Genomic DNA, 20,148 nt, shown 5'->3' on the forward strand with positions numbered 1-20,148 from the left:
AGGTTAGGGCTAGCAAGTTGGCGATTCCCCCTAAAAATCAAACCAATCAGAGCTGGAAGGGATCTTGTAGGTCTAGTCCAATCCCCTGGTCAAGCAGGAGACATTATATTATTTCGGACAAATAGTTGTTCAGTCTCTTCTTGAAAACCTTCACTGATAGGGAAGGAAAGAGGGAAGAAGGAAAGAAGGAAGGAAGAGGAAGGAAAATTATTATTAGAGTTGGAAGGGATCTAGTCCAACCCCCTGCTCAACAGGTGCACCCACACCATTTTGGACAAGAGATATTGGACAAGAGATATTTGAACAGAGATATTCTTTCCCCCTAGGTCTCTACAATTTATGCATGGTATGTTTGTATGTATGTTTGGTTTTATAAATAAGGGGTTTTTTAGTTGTTTTAGTATTGGATTGTTACATGCTGTTTTTATCACTGTTGTTAGCCGCCTCGAGTCCACGGAGAGGGACAGCATACAAATCCAATAAATAAATAAATGGCAGTCCAATTTCCCTTGGAAGGAAGGAAGTAGGGGGGAGGAAAAGAAAGGAGGAAGGGAGGAGGAAAGGAAAGAAGGAAAAGGAAGGCAAAGAAGGAAGGAGGGGAGGAAGGGAAATTATTACTATTAGCGTTGGGAGGGATCTAGTCCAACCCCCTGCTCAACAGGTGTACCCACACCATTTCGGACAAATGGCAGTCCAATCTCCCTTGGAAGGAAGGAAGGAAGTAGGAGGGAGGAAAGGAAAAAAGGAAGACAAAGGAAGGAGGGGAGGAAGAGAAGGAAGGAAGGAAAGGGGAAAGAAATAGGGGAGGGAAAGGAAGGAAGGAAAAAAATAGCAGACTAAAACATGAAAGGGACCTTAGAGGTCTTCTAGTCCAACCCCCCTGCTCAGGCAGGAAACCCTATATCATTTTCAGACAAATGGTTGTCCAGTGAGCCTTTATTTCTATTTGAGGCGGGGTGTCCCTAAATTCCATGGCCCAAAACAGAGACGAGGGGGAAAATTCCTCTCGCTTTAATTGAAAACCAACCCGGAAATGGCTAGCAATAATACGTAATACTGTACATGGTCTTTCAATTAACCGCCGCGCCTGCGCAGTGAAGCCAAAGCCGCTTCCGAAAGCTCTTTTTCGCGGGGTAAGGCTGCCATGTCCCTCTAAGGCGGGTTTTGGAACGCCCGGCGCGCCTCAGCCAATCAGCGGAGAGAAGAACGTTGGCACGCTAAACCGCGGGGGAGGAAGTCTCAACGTTCCATCCGGCTGCGAAAGCGCTCCACTCGGGAGGATGTTCTATCACGTGAGTTCGGCGCGGTCGTGGGAATGGGCGGCATGCGTGTATATGCGCCTGCCCGGGCGTGGGCGGCTCCCGTATCGTGGAACGTTGGGTGGGGCGGGTTAGCATGTCGGGGAACTCGCGTGTCTTTACTGCGGGGCCCCAAAGGGCTCCCCCCCCTTTTTTTTTTTACCCGGTGTGACCAACACGTGAATGCGAATTCAGTTCATTCCGTGCAAAAGACGTCGCAGAAACACTTTATAGACTATGGAAAGTTTTTCTGGATTAAGAAGCATTGATTGAAATACATGCATGGTTTTTTATGATATTATCGTTTTTATTATATTGTTGATTTTGTTGTTGTATTTTCCACTGGGTTTTTTTTAACTATTGTTGTATTTATGACTGTTGTTAGCCGCCCTTAGTCCGTTTTTGAATGAGAGATATATATTGATAGGGTAGGATCAGAAGGTAGGGAGAGAGAGAAAGAAAGAAAGAGAGATGATAGATAGAATGATAGATAGATAGCCAGATAGATAGATGGGTGGGTGGATGGATGGATAGATAGAATGATTGATAGATAGACAGACAGACACAGATGATAGATAGACAGACACAGACGATAGACAGACAGATGATTGATGGATGGACGGACAGGCAGACAGATAGATAGATATAAAGAAGGATGGATGGATAGATAGATAGATAGATAGATAGATAGAAGGGTGGATGGATGGATGGATAGATAGATAGATAGATAGAATGATAGATAGACAGACACAGACGATAGACAGACAGATGATTGATAGATGGATGGATGGACAGACAGACAGATGACAGACAGACAGACAGACAGACAGACAGATAGATAGATAGATAGATAGATAGATATAAAGAAGGATGGATAGATAGATAGATTCCTGCCCACTTTAATATACTTATTTTAATTTATTAGTTTTAGGGTTTGCTGTTAATGTTGGAATTAAATCATAATTTAAGACTGAAAAAGTCTACGTGGTAGCACCTGGAGTACCACAGAAGAAAAGAGGGAGAAGGGGGGTAATACAAAGGCTTGCAAATATTTTATTTATTTATTTATTTATTTATTTATTTATTTATTTATTTGTAAAGTACATGTTTGTAATATACTTAGATATAACATTGTTTATATTTAGGAATTGGGAGAGGTTGACAGTGGACAATCTAAGGGTAAAGTTTTGCGGGTTTGGTGATGAAACTACACAGTCAGGCAGAATGGTATAATAATGTATCGGTGATAGTTAATAGCAAAGATGCCAATATTGTAATTTTGTAAATAGTTAGGAAAATAGCATGGAAAAGCTGTAAAAAATTTATTATTGTTTTTTTGTTTTGTTTTAGATGTATGTCTTTTTGTATACACTGCTCAAAAAAATAAAGGGAACCATTAAACAACACAATACAACTCCAAGTAAATCAAATTTCTGTGAAATCAAACTGTCCACTGAGGAAGCAACACTGATTGACCATCAATTCCACCTGCTGTTGTGCACATTCAACTTTGTACAGAACAAAGTATTCAATGAGAATATTTCATTCATTCAGATCTAGGATGGGTTCTTTGAGTGTTCCCTTTATTTATTTTATTTATTTATTAGATTTGTATGCCGCCCCTCTCCGAAGACTTAAACAACAGAATATAACTCCAAGTATTAAATGAGAATATTTCATCCATTCAGATCTAGGATTTGTTATTTGAGTGTTCCCTTTGAGTGTTATTTAAGTGTTCCCTTAATAAAAGGAACACTCAAATTATAGAATATAACTCCAAGTATTCAATGAGAATATTTCATTCATTCAAATCTAGGATGTGTTATTTGAGTGATCCCTTTATTTATTTATTTTTGAGCAGTATACAGTGGAACCCCGACATAAGAGCTGCTCTACTTAAGAGCAACTCGAAATAAGAGCTGGGAGGGGAGAGATGTTTTTGTTCTACTTACAAGCCCAAATTCGAGATACAAGCGCCAAGGAGCTGTCTCCTGAAGCCAAACGCTAACTTCCGTGTTCGGCTTCAGGAGACAGCTGCGAAGCGGCGCGCGTGTTTTAAAAGGTTGCAGCCGGCCTGGGGGGCTCGGGGGGTGCTTGCAGCTTTCTTTCTTGCTCTTTTTCTTTCTCTCTTTTACCTTCCCTTCCTCTATTTCTTCTTTTCTTTCTCCTTCCCACCTTCTTCCCTCCCTCCCTCCCTTCACTCATTCCTCTCTTACTCTCCCCTTTCATAAGTTTCCTTGCTTCCTTCCTCTGTTCCTGTCCCTTCCCTCTTTCCTTCCTTCCTTCCCACCCTCCGTCCATTCATTCACCCATTCCTCTCTTGATCGCTTAAAGCTGGTCCCTGGTGCAAAAAGGGTTGGGGACCTCTGTCCTACAGGATTGGGTGGCAGAGAAGTTGAACATATGTAAATTTAAAAGTTTAAGAAAGTTTACAAGTTAAGTGAAAGAAACTTCATTATTCATTTATAAGTACATGTACATTTCTTCATTAAAAACATGTCTTTCTGCATAATTTAGACTAACTTTGTGAGTTTTTTGAGGGCTGGAACCAATTAAAATTATTTACATTAATTCCTATGGGGAAAAGTCGTTCGAGATAAGAGCTGCTCGACTTAAGAGCCCAAGTCCGGAACGAATTAAACTCGTATCTCGAGGTACCACTGTATGTCATTTTTAAAGGGAAAAAATCAAAAAAAGATGGTTTTTTCTTAAAATATACGTATATATTTTCACGTTCTTCGCCTGCCTACCTACCTCACTGGGTTGTTTTAGGCAGCACCAAAGGGGGCCGTGTCTCTCGCAGGCCGCCTTGGAGAAAGTGGGGGGTATAAATATTGAAGCTGAGCTGTCCGTCATAGCTTAACAGTGGCTTTCCGTCTGTGGATCTTTGCCTTTAGATCTCCTTGGAGCATGAAATCCTCCTGCACCCTCGTTACTTCGGGCCCAACCTTCTCAACACCGTGAAGCAAAAGCTTTTCACCGAGGTGGAAGGAACCTGCACTGGGAAGTAAGGAACCCTGGTCCATTTTTCAGGGAAGGCAGGTGGTTCGTGCCAGTAGCAGATGGCATTAAAATAATGGGCGGGGGGCTGAATTAGCTGATCTGTAAAACACAGCAATGTGGTTTCTTAATTGCTTTTCAAGAAGTTGGGAAAGCTGGAATCTGTGATATTTATTAAGGGTTATCGGTCCTGCCGAAATTACTAATTTTTTTTTACTAAATTACTTAGTAATTTTTTTTTACTAAATTACAAAATTATTACTTTGCTAATAACTCAAGGCGTCAAACGTACTTGTCTCCTTCTGTTTTATCCACAACGATAACCCTGTGGGGTTATCACTGTCTCCTGGTGATTGGCCCAAAATCACCCAGGTGGCTTTCATGCTTAAGGTGGGACTAGAACTCTCCGTCTCTTGGTGATTGGCCCAAAGTCACTCAGTTGGCTTTCATGCCTAAGGCGGGACTAGAAGTCACCGTCTCTTGGTGATTGGCCCAAAATCACCCAGGTGGCTTTCATGCTTAAGGTGGGACTAGAAGTCACCATCTCCTGGTGATTGGCCCAAAATCACCCAGGTGGCTTTCATGCTTAAGGTGGGACTAGAACTCACCGTCTCTTGGTGATTGGCCCAAAATCACCCAGGTGGCTTTCATGCTTAAGGCGGGACTAGAAGTCACCGTCTCCTGGTGATTGGCTCAAAGTCACCCAGTTGGCTTTTATGCTTAAGGTGGGACTAGAACTCACCGTCTCTTGGTGATTGGCCCAAAATCACCCAGGTGGCTTTCATGCCTGAGGCGGGACTAGAATTCACCGTCTCTTGGTGATTGGCCCAAAGTCATCCAGTTGTCTTTCATGCTTAAGGCGGGACTAGAACTCACCGTCTCCTGGTGATTGGCTCAAAGTCACCCAGTTGGCTTTCATGCCTAAGGCGGGACTAGAACACACTGTCTCCTAGTCATTGGCTCAAAATCACCCAGTTGGCTTTCATGCTTAAGGTGGGACTAGAACTCACCATCTCCTGGTGATTGGCCCAAAGTCACCCAGTTGGCTTTCATGCTTAAGGCGGGACAAGAACACACTGTCTCCTAGTCATTGGCTCAAAATCACCCAGTTGGCTTTCATGCCTAAGGCGGGACTAGAACTAACCATCTCCTGGTGATTGGCCCAAAGTCACCCAGTTGGCTTTCATTCTTAAGGCAGGATTTGAACTCAGTGTTTTCTAACCCAGTGCCCCAAACTGGCTTCCCCTAAGCAAACCAATAATTCCTGGAGGAAATTTTAAAAAAAGAGAGAGAGAGAGAGAATTAGCTTTAATGCAAGTCGCCCACTTCTCCCTTGCAGGTATGGCTTCGTCATTGCCGTAACCACCATCGACAACATCGGGGCGGGTGTGATTCAGCCGGGACGCGGCTTCGTCCTTTACCCCGTCAAATACAAAGCCATCGTCTTCCGTCCGTTTAAAGGCGAGGTGGTGGATGCCATTGTGACCCAGGTGAACAAGGTGAGACCCGGCACGTCTGCGGAGATCGCTAAAGCGGTATTTCCAAAACCTCCGTAAGGAGTTTTGTATTTTATTTTATTTTTTAAATTTTTTATACATACACAACATTACAATGACAAAAAATATAAAACATACATTTGGGAATTTTGCATTCCCTCCTCATTTAGAATTTTCAATCGGAGAATTTTCAATTTTTTCCTTATTTTTTTGGGAAGGGGGTATTCAATTGAATTAGAAAAATGGGAAAGAGGTGAAAAATTATTGGAACAAGGTGGGGGAATGATAAAAGAAATAACAAAGGGAGAGGTGGGGGGAAAAACCAGAATCCTATTTACTGGGTATTTTCAATAAGAATCTTAAAAAAGAAGTACGATATTTGATTATTCACATTTTGACAGCGATAAGGATATTTATTTATTTATTTATTTATTTATTTACTTACTTACTTACTTACTTACTTACTTACTTACTTACTTATTGGATTTGTATGCTGCCCCTCTCCGCAGACTTGGGGCGGCTAACAACAGTGGTAAAACAACATGAACAATCCAATTAATAACAACAACTAAAAAACCCTTATTATAAAAAAAAACCAAATATACACACAAACATACCATGCATAACTTGTAATAGCCTACGGGGGAAAAGGATAACTTAACTCCCCCATGCCTGGCGACAAAGGTGGGTCTTAAGTAATTTGCGAAAGACAAGGAGGGTGGGGGCCGTTCTAATCTCTGAGGGGAGTTGGTTCCAGAGGGTCGGGGCCGCCACAGAGAAGGCTCTTCCCCTGGGGCCCGCCAAACGACATTGTTTGGTCGACGGGGCCCGGAGAAGGCCAACTCTGTGGGACCTTATCGGCCGCTGGGATTCGTGCGGTAGAAGGCGGTTCCGGAGGTATTCCGGATATATTATATGCTCAACAGTTGAAATCCGATAGAATGCCAGAAGAAGGGACGATAATTAAAAAGGGGATGGATTGTGCAGAGATGGATAGGCTGTTAAAAAAGCTAGAAGGGAAAGAAGACTCAGAATATTATAAAATATGGGAATTTTTTTATAATTGGCTAGAGGAAAGAAAGAACAAAAGGAGAGAAATTACATAGAAAGAAAATCTAAGAAAATAATAAATAAATTTCAAGGATAAATATCTAAAAATGTAAAAATGCAAAGCAGTACATTAACAAAAATAATAATAATAAGGACTTTTGCATTTTAATTTCTGTTTTTTGCCGCCCAGGTTGGTCTCTTCACCGAAATCGGACCCATGTCCTGTTTTATATCTCGACATGTGAGTGGACTCGTGGGGTGGGGTGGGGATCGATAGTGGTGTGAAACAGGCCAGCGAAGGCAAAGATCCCTGCTCTGCTGTTGATCCCCGATCCTTTTTGCTCTCCGCAGTCGATCCCTTCTGAAATGGAGTACGATACGAACTCCAACCCGCCGTGCTACAAGACTGTGGATGAGGTGAGGGTTTTTTCCTTCCTTTAAAAAAAAATATATTTGCATTAAAAAGGTAAGACAAAAAAAGAATGTAGTACATGGTATAACGGTATGACAATAATATCAAGTATGGCAAAGAAAAGGCGGAAGGGAAAAAAAAGGGAAAAAAGAGATAAACAAATAAGGAAATAAAGAAATGAATTGAGGATAGGAGGATATGGAAAAGAGGGAAGGAAAAAAAAGAAAGGGGAAAAAAGAGATAAACAAATGAGGAAGAAAAGAAATGAATTGAGGATAGAAGGATATGGAAAAGAGGGAAGGAAGAAAGAAAAGAAAGGAAAAAAGAGCTAAACAATGAGGAAGAAAAGAAATGAGGATAGGAGGATATGGAAAAGAGGGGAAAAAAAGAAAAGAAAGGAGAAAAAAAGAGATAAACAAATGAGGAAGAAAAGAAATGAATTGAGGATAGGAGGATATGGAAAAGAGGGAAGGAAAAAAGAAAAGAAAGGGGAAAAAAGAGATAAACAAATAAGGAAATAAAGAAATGAATTGAGGATAGGAGGATATGGGAAAGGGGGAAGGAAAAAAGAAAGAAAGAAGTGTGTCAACTATAGGGTGGCACATTAGTATTATATGACCAGTGTTTCAAATAGGTAGTAGGTGTAGATATTCTCTCAATTAAATTTTTTAGGATAATAGTATTCAGTGGGTTAAAAAAAGGCATTTCAATAACAATAATAGTAACAATTAAATACTATAATTATTTTATTTATTTATTTGTTTGTTTGTTTATTTTGTTTGTTTGTTTATTTGATTTGATTTGATTTGTATGCCGCCCCTCTCCGAAGACTCGCAGACAACAACAATAAAACAATTCAAGACAAACCTAATAATTATATAAATCTAATTATTTATATTCAGTAACCATTGATTAAAGTTGATGCATCAATACCCATTTGTTATTGTGCTTGTTTTGTCTTTGTAGTCAATATCGTATAAAACAAGATCGTATAAAACTTTCACCTCCCCCCCCCCTTTCTTTAAAACCTGCTGGTTGGGGAATTCTGGGAGTGGAAGTCCATCTTTTCTTTTCTTTTTAAAAAAATCTTTTTATTTATTTTCAAATTTTAGGAACAGATTTATTGTTCCAAACAACAATAAAACACGAGTCAGTCGAGGTGACTGGGGCACGTACTTGTCCACCTGTCTGGGAAGAGTTTGATCTGGTGACACCTGATGAAGTGGACAAGGCCATTGGAGCTGTGAGTTCCGCCACCTGTTTACTGGATCCGTGTCCCTCCTGGTTGGTCTCGGCCAGCAGGGAGGTGACACGGAGCTGGGCCCAGGAGATTACCAACGCTTCCTTGGGGAGGGGAGTTTTTCCATCACTCTATAAAGAAGCGCTTGTGCGCCCCCTCCTCAAGAAGCCTTCCCTGGACCCAGCAGTACTTAACAACTATCGTCCAGTCTCCAACCTTCCCTTCATGGGGAAGGTTGTCGAGAAGGTGGTGGCACTCCAGCTCCAGCGGTCCTTGGAAGAAGCCGATTATCTAGGTCCCCAGCAGTCGGGCTTCAGGCCCGGTTACAGCACAGAAACCGCTTTGGTCGCGTTGATGGATGATCTCTGGCGGGCCCGGGACAGGAGTTTATCCTCTGTCCTGGTGCTTCTTGACCTCTCAGCGGCTTTCGATACCATCGACCATGGTATCCTTCTGCACCGGCTGGAGGGGTTGGGAGTGGGAGGCACTGTGCTCCAGTGGTTCTCCTCCTACCTCTCTGGCCGGTCGCAGTCGGTGTTAGTGGGGGGTCAGAGGTCGACTCCGAGGTCTCTCCCTTGTGGAGTAACCCAGGGGTCGGTCCTCTCCCCCTTGCTATTTAACATCTACATGAAACCGCTGGGTGAGATCATCCAAGGACATGGGGTGAGGTATCATCAATATGCCGATGATACCCAGCTTTACATCTCCACCCCATGCCCAGTCAACGAAGCGGTGGAAGTGATGTGCCGGTGCCTGGAGGCTGTTGGGGCCTGGATGGGTGTCAACAGACTCAAGCTCAACCCGGATAAGACGGAGTGGCTGTGGGTTTTGCCTCCCAAGGACAATCCCATCTGTCCGTCCATTACCCTGGGGGGGGGGAATCATTGACCCCCTCAGAGAGGGTCCGCAACTTGGGCGTCCTCCTCGATCCACAGCTCACATTAGAGAACCACCTTTCAGCTGTGGCGAGGGGGGCGTTTGCCCAGGTTCGCCTGGTGCACCAGTTGCGGCCCTATCTGGACCGGGACTCATTACTCACAGTCACTCATGCCCTCATCACCTCGAGGCTCGACTACTGTAACGCTCTCTACATGGGGCTACCTCTGAAAAGTGTTCGGAAACTTCAGATCGTGCAGAATGCAGCTGCGAGAGCAGTCATGGGCTTACCCAGGTATGCCCATGTTTCACCATCACTCCGCAGTCTGCATTGGCTGCCGATCAGTTTCCGGTCACAATTCAAAGTGTTGGTTATGACCTTTAAAGCCCTTCATGGCACTGGACCAGAATATCTCCGAGACCGCCTTCTGTCGCACGAATCCCAGCGACCGATTCGGTCCCACAGAGTGGGCCTCCTCCGGGTCCCGTCAACTAAACAATGCCGGTTGGCGGGCCCCATGGGGAGAGCCTTCTCTGTGGCGGCACCGGCCCTCTGGAACCAACTCCCCCCGGAGATCAGAACTGCCCCTACTCTTCCTGCCTTCCGTAAACTCCTCAAAACCCACCTTTGCCGTCAGGCATGGGGAAACTAAACATCTCCCCCTGGGCACGTTGAAGTTATATATGGTATGCCTGTATGTGTGTATGTTAGTATAGGGGATTTTCTTAAACTTATAATATTTTAATTAATTGGATTGTATTGGATTGTTTTTCACTTGTTGTGAGCCGCCCCGAGTCTTCGGAGAGGGGCGGCATACAAATCCAAATAATAAATAAATAATAAATAAAAAATGACAAAGTGTCAAAGCAATCATTACACAGTTATGTAATAAATCGTTTTGGATTCCCAGGTCATTGGATTCATAAGAAATGATGCAGTTCCATAGGTCCTTATGAAGTATTCCCTTCCTTGTCAAAAATGAATATTCATGTATTTCTGCCAACATACAAAACATAACATATACAGTACTTGAATTAGAATCCTACCCTTTGAAGCGAACATATTTTTCCTTCCTTCATCGTCTACTTTTTAAGTTATTTGGAAATCCATTTATCTTAAAGTTTGAGTTGAAGTCCACTGGGAGTCAAAATAATAATAATAATAATCATCATCATCATCATCATCATCATCTAATAATAATTTATTAGATTTGTATGCCACCCCTCTCTGAAGACTTGGGGCGGCATACAAATCTAATTGCAGCAGGTTAGTCCTTATTGTCTCGCTAATGTTCCCTCTGCTTTTCCCCCCCTTCCAAACCAGGATATTGTCATCCAGCCAGAAGATAATATCCGATTGAAGATCGTGGGGACGCGGGTAGACAAGAACGACATCGTGAGTTGCGTCATTTGAACGCTGGCCCTTTCTTAATCTTATTTTGGCCAATTAGAGTCCCCTCCATTTTATTCTCCTTCCTATCTTGCACAGACGAATTAAATTAAAGTATCCATGTAGAAAGATCTGTGTGAGAATCCACAGCAGGAATAGACTGGGAGAAACCATCTTGGCCAGTATTACTTAAAACTGTTGCTGTGAAAATTGGGGATAATATGGGGCCACTTTACCAGTTTTAACCCTTCCTTCCTTCCCCCCTTCCTCTCTCCCTCCCTCCCTCTCTTCCTTCCTTCCTCTATCCCTCCCTCCCTCTCTTCCTTCCACTCTTCCTTCTCTATACCTCCCTTCCTCTATTCCTTCCTCCTTTCCTCCCTCTCTCCCTCCCTTCCTCTCCCTCCATCCCTCTCTTCCTTCCTCTCCTTCCCTTCCTCTCTTCCTTCCTTCTTTCCTCCCTCCCTCTCTTCCTTCCTCTATCCCTCTCTTCCTCCCTTCCTTCTTTCCTCCCTCTCTTCCTTCCTCTATCCTTCCCTCCCTCTCTTCCTCCCTCCCTCCCTCTCTTCCTTCCTCTATCCTTCCCTTCCTTCCTTCCTTCCCCTCTTCCCCTCTTCCTTCCTTCCTCTCTCTCTCCCTCCCTCTCTTCCTTCCTTCCTCTATCCCTCCCTTCCTTCTTTCCTTCCCCCTTCCTCTCTTCCTTCCTCTCTCTCTCTCTCCCTCCCTCCCTCTCTTCCTTCCTCTCTTCCTTCCTCTAACCCTCCTTCTCTTCCTCTCTTCCTTCCTATCTCCCTCTCTTCCTTCCTTCCTTCCTTTCTTCCCTCCCTCCCTTTTTTCTCTTTTTGCAGTTTGCCATTGGATCCCTCATGGATGATTACCTGGGTAGGTGTTTCGAATCGCTCGCCATGTCCTACACCCTCGTTCAGCGATCCTTGTTTTGAGAAAGGACAATTACAGAAAGCCCTTCAACGAAGGACCCCAATCAAACCCCAAATTAGAATAGAAATAGAAATTAAAATAGAATAGATCACAGAAGGGGAGGTCCAGCTAACTGGGATAAACCGCAACAGTCATAAATTCACTTACCAAATGTCCTCAATTTTGATGGGCTCCTCATCAATCAATCGTTTTGGTCTTCCAAAGGAGGACACTCTCCCAGATGTAAATTTTTAACCTTGCCTTTCTCTCTTCCTCAGGTCTCCTGAACTGAAGCCCAGTTTTTCTTCTTCTGGTCCTTTTTCCTTCAAGTCTATGGTTGTTCCTCATTTTGCAGTGTCCCTAATGAGTTGGGAGCGTCTTTGAAGATCTGTTTGGACTTCCTGTTCCATGTCTTGCTGGAGTTGAGTCTCTGTTTGTAAGCCCCCCTGTTTTTTTGTCATTAAAATATTGCCCTGTTCTTTGTTCGGGTGGCCTCCTCTTTCAGGTTCCTTTCCCTCCTCCTCCTCTCTGGGTTGCATGAAACGAGCAACATTTTGCATACTGCAATTTTAAAAAATAAATAAAAAATCATTAAATTTATATGTCGGCAGTCCTAAAACCATGGAGCAACTGGGCAGCTTAGCACATTGTAAAATCACAGCAAAAGAATTGAAAACCTGAAAATGAGGGGGTCTTTGGCGGTCTCTGAGTTTGGTAGTTTTTTCTTGCAGATGTTTCATGACCCAACTAGGTAGCGTCATCACTGCTAGGAGGAGGGATTGCAAATACTCCTCCTAGCACTAATGATGTTACCTAGTTGGGTCATGAAAAATCTGCAAGAAAATCAACAAGTTCCAAGAACACCAAGGACCCTACAATCACCATCATCATCATCTTCTTATTCTTCCTCTCCTTCTTCCTCTTCTTCCTCTTCTTCCTCCTCTTCCTCTTCTTCTCTCTCTTCCTCTTCTTCCTCCTCTTCTTCTTCTCCTTCTTCCTCTTCCTCCTCTTCTTCCTCTTCTTTCTCCTCTTATTCTTCCTCCTCTTCCTCTTCTTAGTCTTCCTCTTCTCCTTCTTCCTCTTTCTCCTCTTCTTCTTCCTCCTCTTCCTCTTCTTATTCTTCCTCTTCTTCTTCTCCTTCTTCCTCCTCCTCTTCCTCTTCTTTCTCCTCTTCCTCTTCTTCCTCCTCTTCTCCTTCTTCCTCTTCCTCTTTTTATTCTTCCTCTTCTTCCTCTTTTTCTTTCTCCTCCTCCTCTTCTTTCTTCTTCCTCTTCCTCTTCAGCTTTTTCTTTTTCCTCCTCCTCTTCCTCTTCTTTCTCCTCCTCCTCTTCTTCTTTTTCCTCCCCCCCACCTCCTCCTCCTCTTCTTCCTCTATTTCTTCTTCTTCCTCCTCCTCCCCCCTTGTAGCACTGATGACATTACCTAGTGGGGTCATAAAACATCTGAAAGAAACCCACAAAGGACCCCTCAGTCCTTTCCCTCCCTCTGTCCCTCCTCCCAAATCTCCCTCTCTTCTAGCACTGATTCTGTTACCTAGTTGGGTCATTAAAGGTCTGCAAAAATACCCCCCCCCCTCCCCAGCTCAGGATCCCTCATTGTAGCATTGTACATTTGAGCTACAAATATTTTCCTTTATTGGTTAAATTTTAAAAAAAATATTTACACAAAACCAGTTAAAGAAAAACCAGTACATAAACGGATGGAGGTTGAATCTGTTACTATTCCCTCTTTTTGCTGAGGAAGACACACACTGGCTATTATTATTAATTAAATTTATATGCCACCCCTCTCCAAAGACTCAACATATAAAAACAATACACATTGAGATATGATGAATTAAAACTAAGAATTGCATTTAAAAAATTAAAAAATCCTATTAGCATAAACACCCCTCCATTCAAACAAGCCCAGTATACAGTATATTCATACCATATTCATTATCTGCAGCGCCACCCTGAGGAAAAGGCAGATACTGCAGGGAGTTCCCCAAAGCAAAGGAGCAGTTAAAGGATCCCTTCATTGCAAAGAGAGATTTCAATCTGTTTTTAACCAGTGAGATTCCTCCCAGGGGGAGGTGCACCGTTCCTGGAGGTACTGCAATACCAGGCCGATGCTTGGAGTGGACGGAGCAAGCCCCTATTCCATCTCCCAGTTCCAAAAATCCATTTAATATGTAGTCCTCAAATAGAGGACATATCAGATATTAAACTGATAAGAACAGATACTACACTTGATCTTAGCCAAAAGGCCGAGAAGCGATACTGGAGACAGGCGGATGGGACCCAGGACTCTCCTGCCGAGGCGCCTCCAGGTTTCGGGGAGCAGGGCTGGGTTGCCAAGAGATCCCTGGGAGATTGATCCTGCCTAGCTCTTTGCCTGGGCTGGATTTCAACCTGGTCTCCAGTGGGGCGATTTGAGGGTGAAAATGGGGGGTTCTTTCTCCCCTGTGCGTTTCCCATCATGCCAGTTGGCAGCCCAGGTGGCCATTGGTGGAACATTTGCATAGGGTGAGTCACCCGCTCCGCCATTCTACTCCCCTGTCATATCTCAGCTGGCCATGGGGGGCACTAAACCCCACACGCAAAGACTGCCAAAGGGGCCTGGGGTCCTGAATTATGGAGGAAGGAGGAGGGAAGCTGCAGTGGGAAGTATTTGGGGAGGGAAAAAGGAGAAAGGAAAAAAGGAGAGAAAGAAAGAAAAAGGGAAGGAATGACGGAGGGAAGGGAGAGAGGAAGAGGGAAGAAAAGGGAGGAAGGAAAGAAAAAAGGAAGGAAAAAGGGAGGGAAGGAAGAGAGGAAGGAATAGAAGAGGAAGGAAAGAAAGAAAAAGAAGGGAGGGAGGGAGCAAGGAAGGGGAAAAGAAAAAAGGGAAAGGAAGGATGGAGGGTGGGTGGGGAGAGAGGGAGGGAATGGAGGAAGAGGGAAGGAGAGAAGAGAGGAAGGAGGGAAGGAAGATGGAAGAAGGAAAGGGGAGGGACAGAAGAAAAGGGGAGGGAGGAAAAAGGAGCGAGAAAGGAAGGAAAATAAATAAAATAAAAAAGGAAAGAGAAAATGGGAAGGGAGGGAAGGGATAGAAGAGGAAAGAAGGAAGGAAAGAAAAAGGGAGGAGGGAAAGAAGGGAGGGAGCAAAGAAGGGGAAAAGGAAAAGAAGGATGGAGGGTGGGAAGCGAGAGAGGAAGGAAATGGAGGAAGAGGGAGGGAGAGAAGAGAGGAAGGAGGGAAGGAAGATGGAAGAAGGAAAGGAGGGACAGAAGAAAAAGGGGGAGCGAGAAAGGAAGGAAAATAAATAAAAGGGAAGGAAGGAAAGACGGAGGGAGGGAGGAAGCAACAGAAGGATAGAAGGAAAGAAAGACGGAGCGAGGGAAGAAAAGGAGGAAAGAATGGAAGGAAGGAAAAGGGAGAAAAGAGGAAGGGTAGGAAGATGAAGAATGGAGGGAGAGAGGAAGCAAGGAAAGATAGAAAGATGGATGGAAGGACCTAGGAAATACACTGGGTTAATTTGCTATCCATTCCAAGGTTCCAAATGTTGGGGCTCAGCTATGGTCATAAACCGAGGACTTCCTGTACTGGAACTGCCTTGTGCAAACCTATTTATCGGATTTGGCCTGATCAGACTAATCTAAAATATTTATTTCATTATTTATTCAGATTTGTATGCCGCCCCTCTCCGCAGACTATTGCATTGTTGCAGAGGATGCTACAATGGTTTGCAATTCAAAGACCAATCGGCGCCGTTGTAACTTGGAACCGTCCGTAAATGACTGTAATATGATAAATGATATAGCTTTACTAGATAAATGGTCAAAGCAATGGAAACTGCAGTTTAATGTTTCCAAATGTAAAATAATGCACTTGGGGAAAAGGAATCCTCAATCTGAGTATTGCATTGGCAGTTCTGTGTTAGCAAAAACTTCAGAAGAGAAGGATTTAGGGATGGTGATTTCTGACAAGTCTCAAAATGGGTGAGCAGTGCAGTCAGGCGGTAGGGAAAGCAAGTAGGATGCTTGGCTGCATAGCTAGAGGTATAACAAGCAGGAAGAGGGAGATTATGATCCCACTATATAGAGTGCTGGTAAGACCACATTTGGAATACTGTGTCCAGTTCTGGAGACCTCACCTACAAAAACGGGTCCAAAGACGGGCTACAAGCATAAAACGTATCAGGAAAGACTTCATGAACTCAAATCTGTATAGTCTGGAGGACAGAAGGGAAAGGGGGGGGACATGATCGAAACATTTAAATATGTCAAAGGGTTAAATAAGGTCCAGGAGGGAAGTGTTTTTAATAGGAAAGTGAACACAAGAACAAGGGGACACAATCTGAAGTTAGTTGGGGGAAAGATCAAAAGCAACGTGAGAAAATATTATTTCACTGAAAGAGTAGTAGATCCTTGGAACAAACTTCCAGCAGACGTGGTTGGTAAATCCACAGTGACTGAATTTAAACATGCCTGGGATAAACATAGATCCATCCTAAGATAAATTACAGAAAATAGTATAAGGGCAGACTAGATGGATCATGAGGTCTTCTATGTTTCTATATAGTATTGAGAATTAAAAGCTGCTTGGTTTATTCTCCAATATGATTGTGTTGTTCAAGAAACTATAAATCAGTGGTTTGTCTGTAAATCAAGCAGTACCCCTTTTCATTATGCACCATTGAAACAGCAATTTGAATGTGCTATAATTTATCCAGCAAAAAAATTTGAGCTTTTCAAATTTAATGTATACAGAAATGAACAGGGAAGAGAAAATAGTATGAGCTCCAAACAGAAAACATTCCATCCACATCAAAGAAAACTCCAAGACAATGAAAGTGTGACAATTTAAGAATTTTAATTTAGATTAAATCAAGCCTTTTTAAAAACTATAGACCAGAGCTATGCACCAAAGAAACTTCAATTCTCAAATTATACTTATTAGTAGGTGCTAAATTTAAGTGCCGCAGCATGCCAGCTCAGAGATTTACCGATCTTTTAAAAAATGACATTGCATCTATTTTTTAAAAATGTATTTATTGGTAACAGCTTTGAACAACTTGAAAAGTACATACAGGAACAGGCAAAGAATTACATAGATTTAATACGCTGCAGACTGTTTTTTGAATTCTCTCCTGGTGGTCTTCATTCCCCTTTGTTGCATCTCAATCTTATTCATTATGTTGCTATGCCGCCCTTCTTAACCGACTCAGGGCAGTGTCCAACATAAATAAATACAGTACAAGTGTGTAGAAATCTAATATTAAAATATTAAAAAAACTAAAAAGCTCTAAAACCCAATTTATCCTAACACAACTATCCACATTCATTCCAGCTGGGTCAAGCTACTCATAACATTGGTTTGGAATTAGGTCTCCGCCATGGCCCCCCATCAAAGATGAGTCAAGGTTTTGCAAAAGGCCAGGAGGGGGCAGTACGTATCTCCGGGAGTTTGTTCCAAAAGGGTGGGGGCCACCACAAAGGAGGCTCTATCCGTGGGACCTAACCACCGATGGGATACATGAGGCAGAAGACGGTCCCGTAGGTATTCCAAATCCCTGTCAAAAGAGAAGAGAATTGTTACCAGATAAGTACAATAAAGGGAATGCTAAAAATCTGATTCTTCATGTACTGACTGCAGCTAGAATTGTATTTGCACAACAAGAAGAGATCCCAACAGACGAAAATGTAATGAATAGGCTAACACAGTGTTTCCCAACCTTGGCAACTTGAAGATATCTGAACTTCAACTCCCAGAATTCCCCAGCTAGCAAATGCTGGCTGGGGAATTCTGGGAGTTGAAGTCCAGATATCTTCAAGTTGCCAAGGTTGGGAAACACTGGGCTAACACAAGGAAAATAAATTGAGTATTTTTTGATGTATTTTATCAATGGTTAGCTGACAAAAACAGGAGTTAGAAACAGAAAAATAAAGAAGGAATCAATGATATAAGACAGGTATGTTAAAACGGTCAAGTAAACATTGTTATAATCAATAGTAATGTAATGAAGAAAAAAATGTAAAATATTTCGATCTGTTTCCTAAAACTATTTGCATCCAGACAACAGTTTAACTGAAAAGGGAAATTTTATGTAATAAAAAGAGAGAATTAAATTAGGAAAATAAGGGGTGACGGCCTAACAATGTATCCAGACTAAGAAGCCACATTTTCTACTGATGTCATACAACCGTCTCCCCAAAATCTCTCACCCATTACTACTTACATGAAGTCATTTTCCCAAGCATGCAAGCATTAGGGTTTTAAATAGCTTTTCTAAATGGCCTTTTCCAATGTTTTTTTCTTGTTAGCTGCCCCAGAGTCCTTCAGGAGTGGGGTGGCATATAAAGTAAATTTAAAATAATAAAATAAATTATTAAATTAAATGTTTCACTTGCAGGTTTTTACCCATTAACCTTTTCTTAATCCACCTTGCGTAGTAGTGTTAGCTACTACGGGGTAAAGGGGAAATTCGCCTTGTCCCAGCGTTTGAGGATAGAACCAACGAATGGGAAAAATCGCTGGCACCGAAGACATGACCCTGGGGCGTATATTCTACCTCCGCACATTACAGCAACGGGTACAGGAAAACCCGATACTGTCAAGAAATGGAGGCTTTGATTTTCCTGAAGAGAAGGAAGGGGGGAAAAGGTGGGGGGGGGGGGGAGAGAGAATGTAACACCAGTCCAACTTCTTCCAACTTTTAATGTTTTAAGCTTGTGTCTCTCCTCAGCCGTGGACAATGGGAGGCATGGTATTCGTCAGGCCTGGAAAGAAGCAGGAAGCCCATCGTGTGTGAGATTAGGATTTAAGATGGCTCAACGCTTAAATTTCCCTGCAGGGAGATCCCTAGAGACAGTGGATTCCCTTCACTCCAGATTGGGGAAATCTATTACAGTGATCCTTCCTCACCTGTGGTTCTTCCCGGAACCTCGTTTCCTACATCCCTAAGAAAAGATCTTTTTAAGGATCAAGTTGGCTTTTAGCTCCCACGGATTGGATCGCCAAGAATCATCGTTTCTTTTGAGATCTGCCGTCCTAGGGTATCTGAGGATTTGTGGCTCAGCCTTTCTGCAACTCCTACATGGCTTCCCACCATCTCAGGGGGGATCTCCAATCGCGTTGCATCTCCCCTGGCCAGGAACATTTGGGATCTTTCTTGGTGGGGGTCTCTCGATCCACGTTGCTCTTGACATTTTCTGGGGAAGAGGCATTCAAGACACCCTTCTCCATATTTTCTTTCTTGCCCTGCTGGGAATTATATTAAATTAAGAATTTTTTTTTAAAAAACTATTAATTTTTTTAACTTTGCTGTATTAAAAAAAATTAGTGCTCAAAAAAATAAAGGGAACACTCAAATAGCACATCCTAGATCTGAATGAATGAAATATTCTCACTGAATACTCTTTCTATAAAGTTGAATGTGCACAACAGCAGGTGAAATTGATTGTCAATCTGTTGCTTTCTAAGTGATTTCACAGAAGCTTGATTTACTTGTAGTTATATTGTGTTAAGTGTTCCCTTTATTTTTTTGAGTAGCGTAGAAAGAATGGGAAAGGAAGGGAAGCAAGAAAGAAGGGAAAGAAAGATAAAAGGTCAAGAAGGGAATGAATGGAAGATTAGATTAGATTTATTGGATTTATATGCCGCCCCTCTCCTCAAACTCGCATAGGATAGAAAATGAAAGCGAAAAGGAAGGGAAAGAGTGAAAATGGGTAAAAAGGTAAAAGTGAAACAAAGGAATGAAGAAACGAAAGGAAGGGAAAGAAAGAATGAAGGAAAGAATGAAAGGGAGGGGAAGGAATAAAGTTAGAAAAAAGTGAAGGAAAAGAAAATGGAAAAAAGGAAAAGGTGAAAGGAAAATGGAAAAAGAATGAAAGGAAGGGGGAACAGTTAAGAGTGAAAGAAAAAAGAATGAAAAAAAGAAAAGAGAATGAAAGGAAGGAAAGAAAGAAAAGAAAATGGGAAAGAGTGAAAGAAAAGGAAAGACAAAAGGCCGAGAAAGATAATGAAAGAAAGGAAAATAATATAAAAGAGGAATTAAAGAAGGAAGGAAGGGAAAAAGAGCAATAGCATTAAGGCTTATATGAGAAGAATATTAATTAAATAAGAGAAAGAATATTAATTCAATAAGAAAGAATATTAATTATATGAGGGAATATTAATTATATAAGAGAAAGAATATTAATTAAATAAGAGAAAGAATATTAATTAAATAAGAGAAAGAATATTAATTAAATAAGACAAGCTTTTGAAATCAAGCTTTTGAAATCAAGCTTTTGCCTTCAATCAAAAGAGAAGCACGGACTAGGAATCCACTCGATCGATCCCTTTGGGAGAAATTAAAGAACCTACCAGGATCTCCGTCCTTTGCAGGGAGCAACCATTTCCAAAAGGAAGGCAGGGCGCCACGCGGCCCATCTATATAAGAAAGGGAGGAGCCAACCCCAATTCCGTTTTTGTCTGATTGGTCATCTTGTTCAGACGTTTGGCAGC

At 42.4% G+C, this 20,148-nt stretch overlaps 1 protein-coding gene, 1 long non-coding RNA gene and 2 other non-coding genes across 5 annotated transcripts; 1 reads left to right on the forward strand and 3 right to left on the reverse strand.

The window, feature by feature from the left end:
• Nucleotides 1-1,147: 1,147 nt before the first annotated feature.
• Nucleotides 1,148-12,162, forward strand: POLR2G (RNA polymerase II subunit G). Its single transcript, XM_070766706.1, has 8 exons — nt 1,148-1,292; nt 4,196-4,305; nt 5,638-5,797; nt 7,035-7,085; nt 7,196-7,261; nt 10,697-10,768; nt 11,608-11,641; nt 11,956-12,162. Exons 1-8 carry the CDS (start codon nt 1,281-1,283, stop codon nt 11,967-11,969), a joined length of 519 nt encoding a protein of 172 aa, XP_070622807.1. The 5' UTR covers nt 1,148-1,280; the 3' UTR covers nt 11,970-12,162.
• Nucleotides 12,163-13,746: 1,584 nt separating this feature from the next.
• On the reverse strand, nt 13,747-13,937 carry LOC139175614 (U2 spliceosomal RNA). The gene has a single exon (XR_011560537.1). It is a non-coding gene; the product is annotated as a U2 spliceosomal RNA (small nuclear RNA).
• Nucleotides 13,938-16,672: 2,735 nt separating this feature from the next.
• On the reverse strand, nt 16,673-20,086 carry LOC139175585 (uncharacterized). 2 transcript variants are annotated; one of them, XR_011560532.1, is made up of 3 exons: nt 20,008-20,086; nt 18,565-18,900; nt 16,673-17,212 (listed from the first exon to the last, which is right to left on the reverse strand). It is a non-coding gene; the product is annotated as an uncharacterized lncRNA (long non-coding RNA). The 2 variants fall into 2 exon arrangements; XR_011560533.1 differs by having other exon boundaries at nt 16,675-17,212; nt 18,565-18,903; nt 20,008-20,076.
• Nucleotides 18,128-18,267, reverse strand: LOC139175619 (small nucleolar RNA SNORA57). The gene has a single exon (XR_011560541.1). It is a non-coding gene; the product is annotated as a small nucleolar RNA SNORA57 (small nucleolar RNA).
• Nucleotides 20,087-20,148: the final 62 nt, after the last annotated feature.

The sequence above is a fragment of the Erythrolamprus reginae genome, chromosome 13 (assembly GCF_031021105.1).
Source record: "Erythrolamprus reginae isolate rEryReg1 chromosome 13, rEryReg1.hap1, whole genome shotgun sequence".
In the NCBI taxonomy this organism is placed as follows: Eukaryota; Metazoa; Chordata; class Lepidosauria; order Squamata; family Dipsadidae; genus Erythrolamprus; species Erythrolamprus reginae.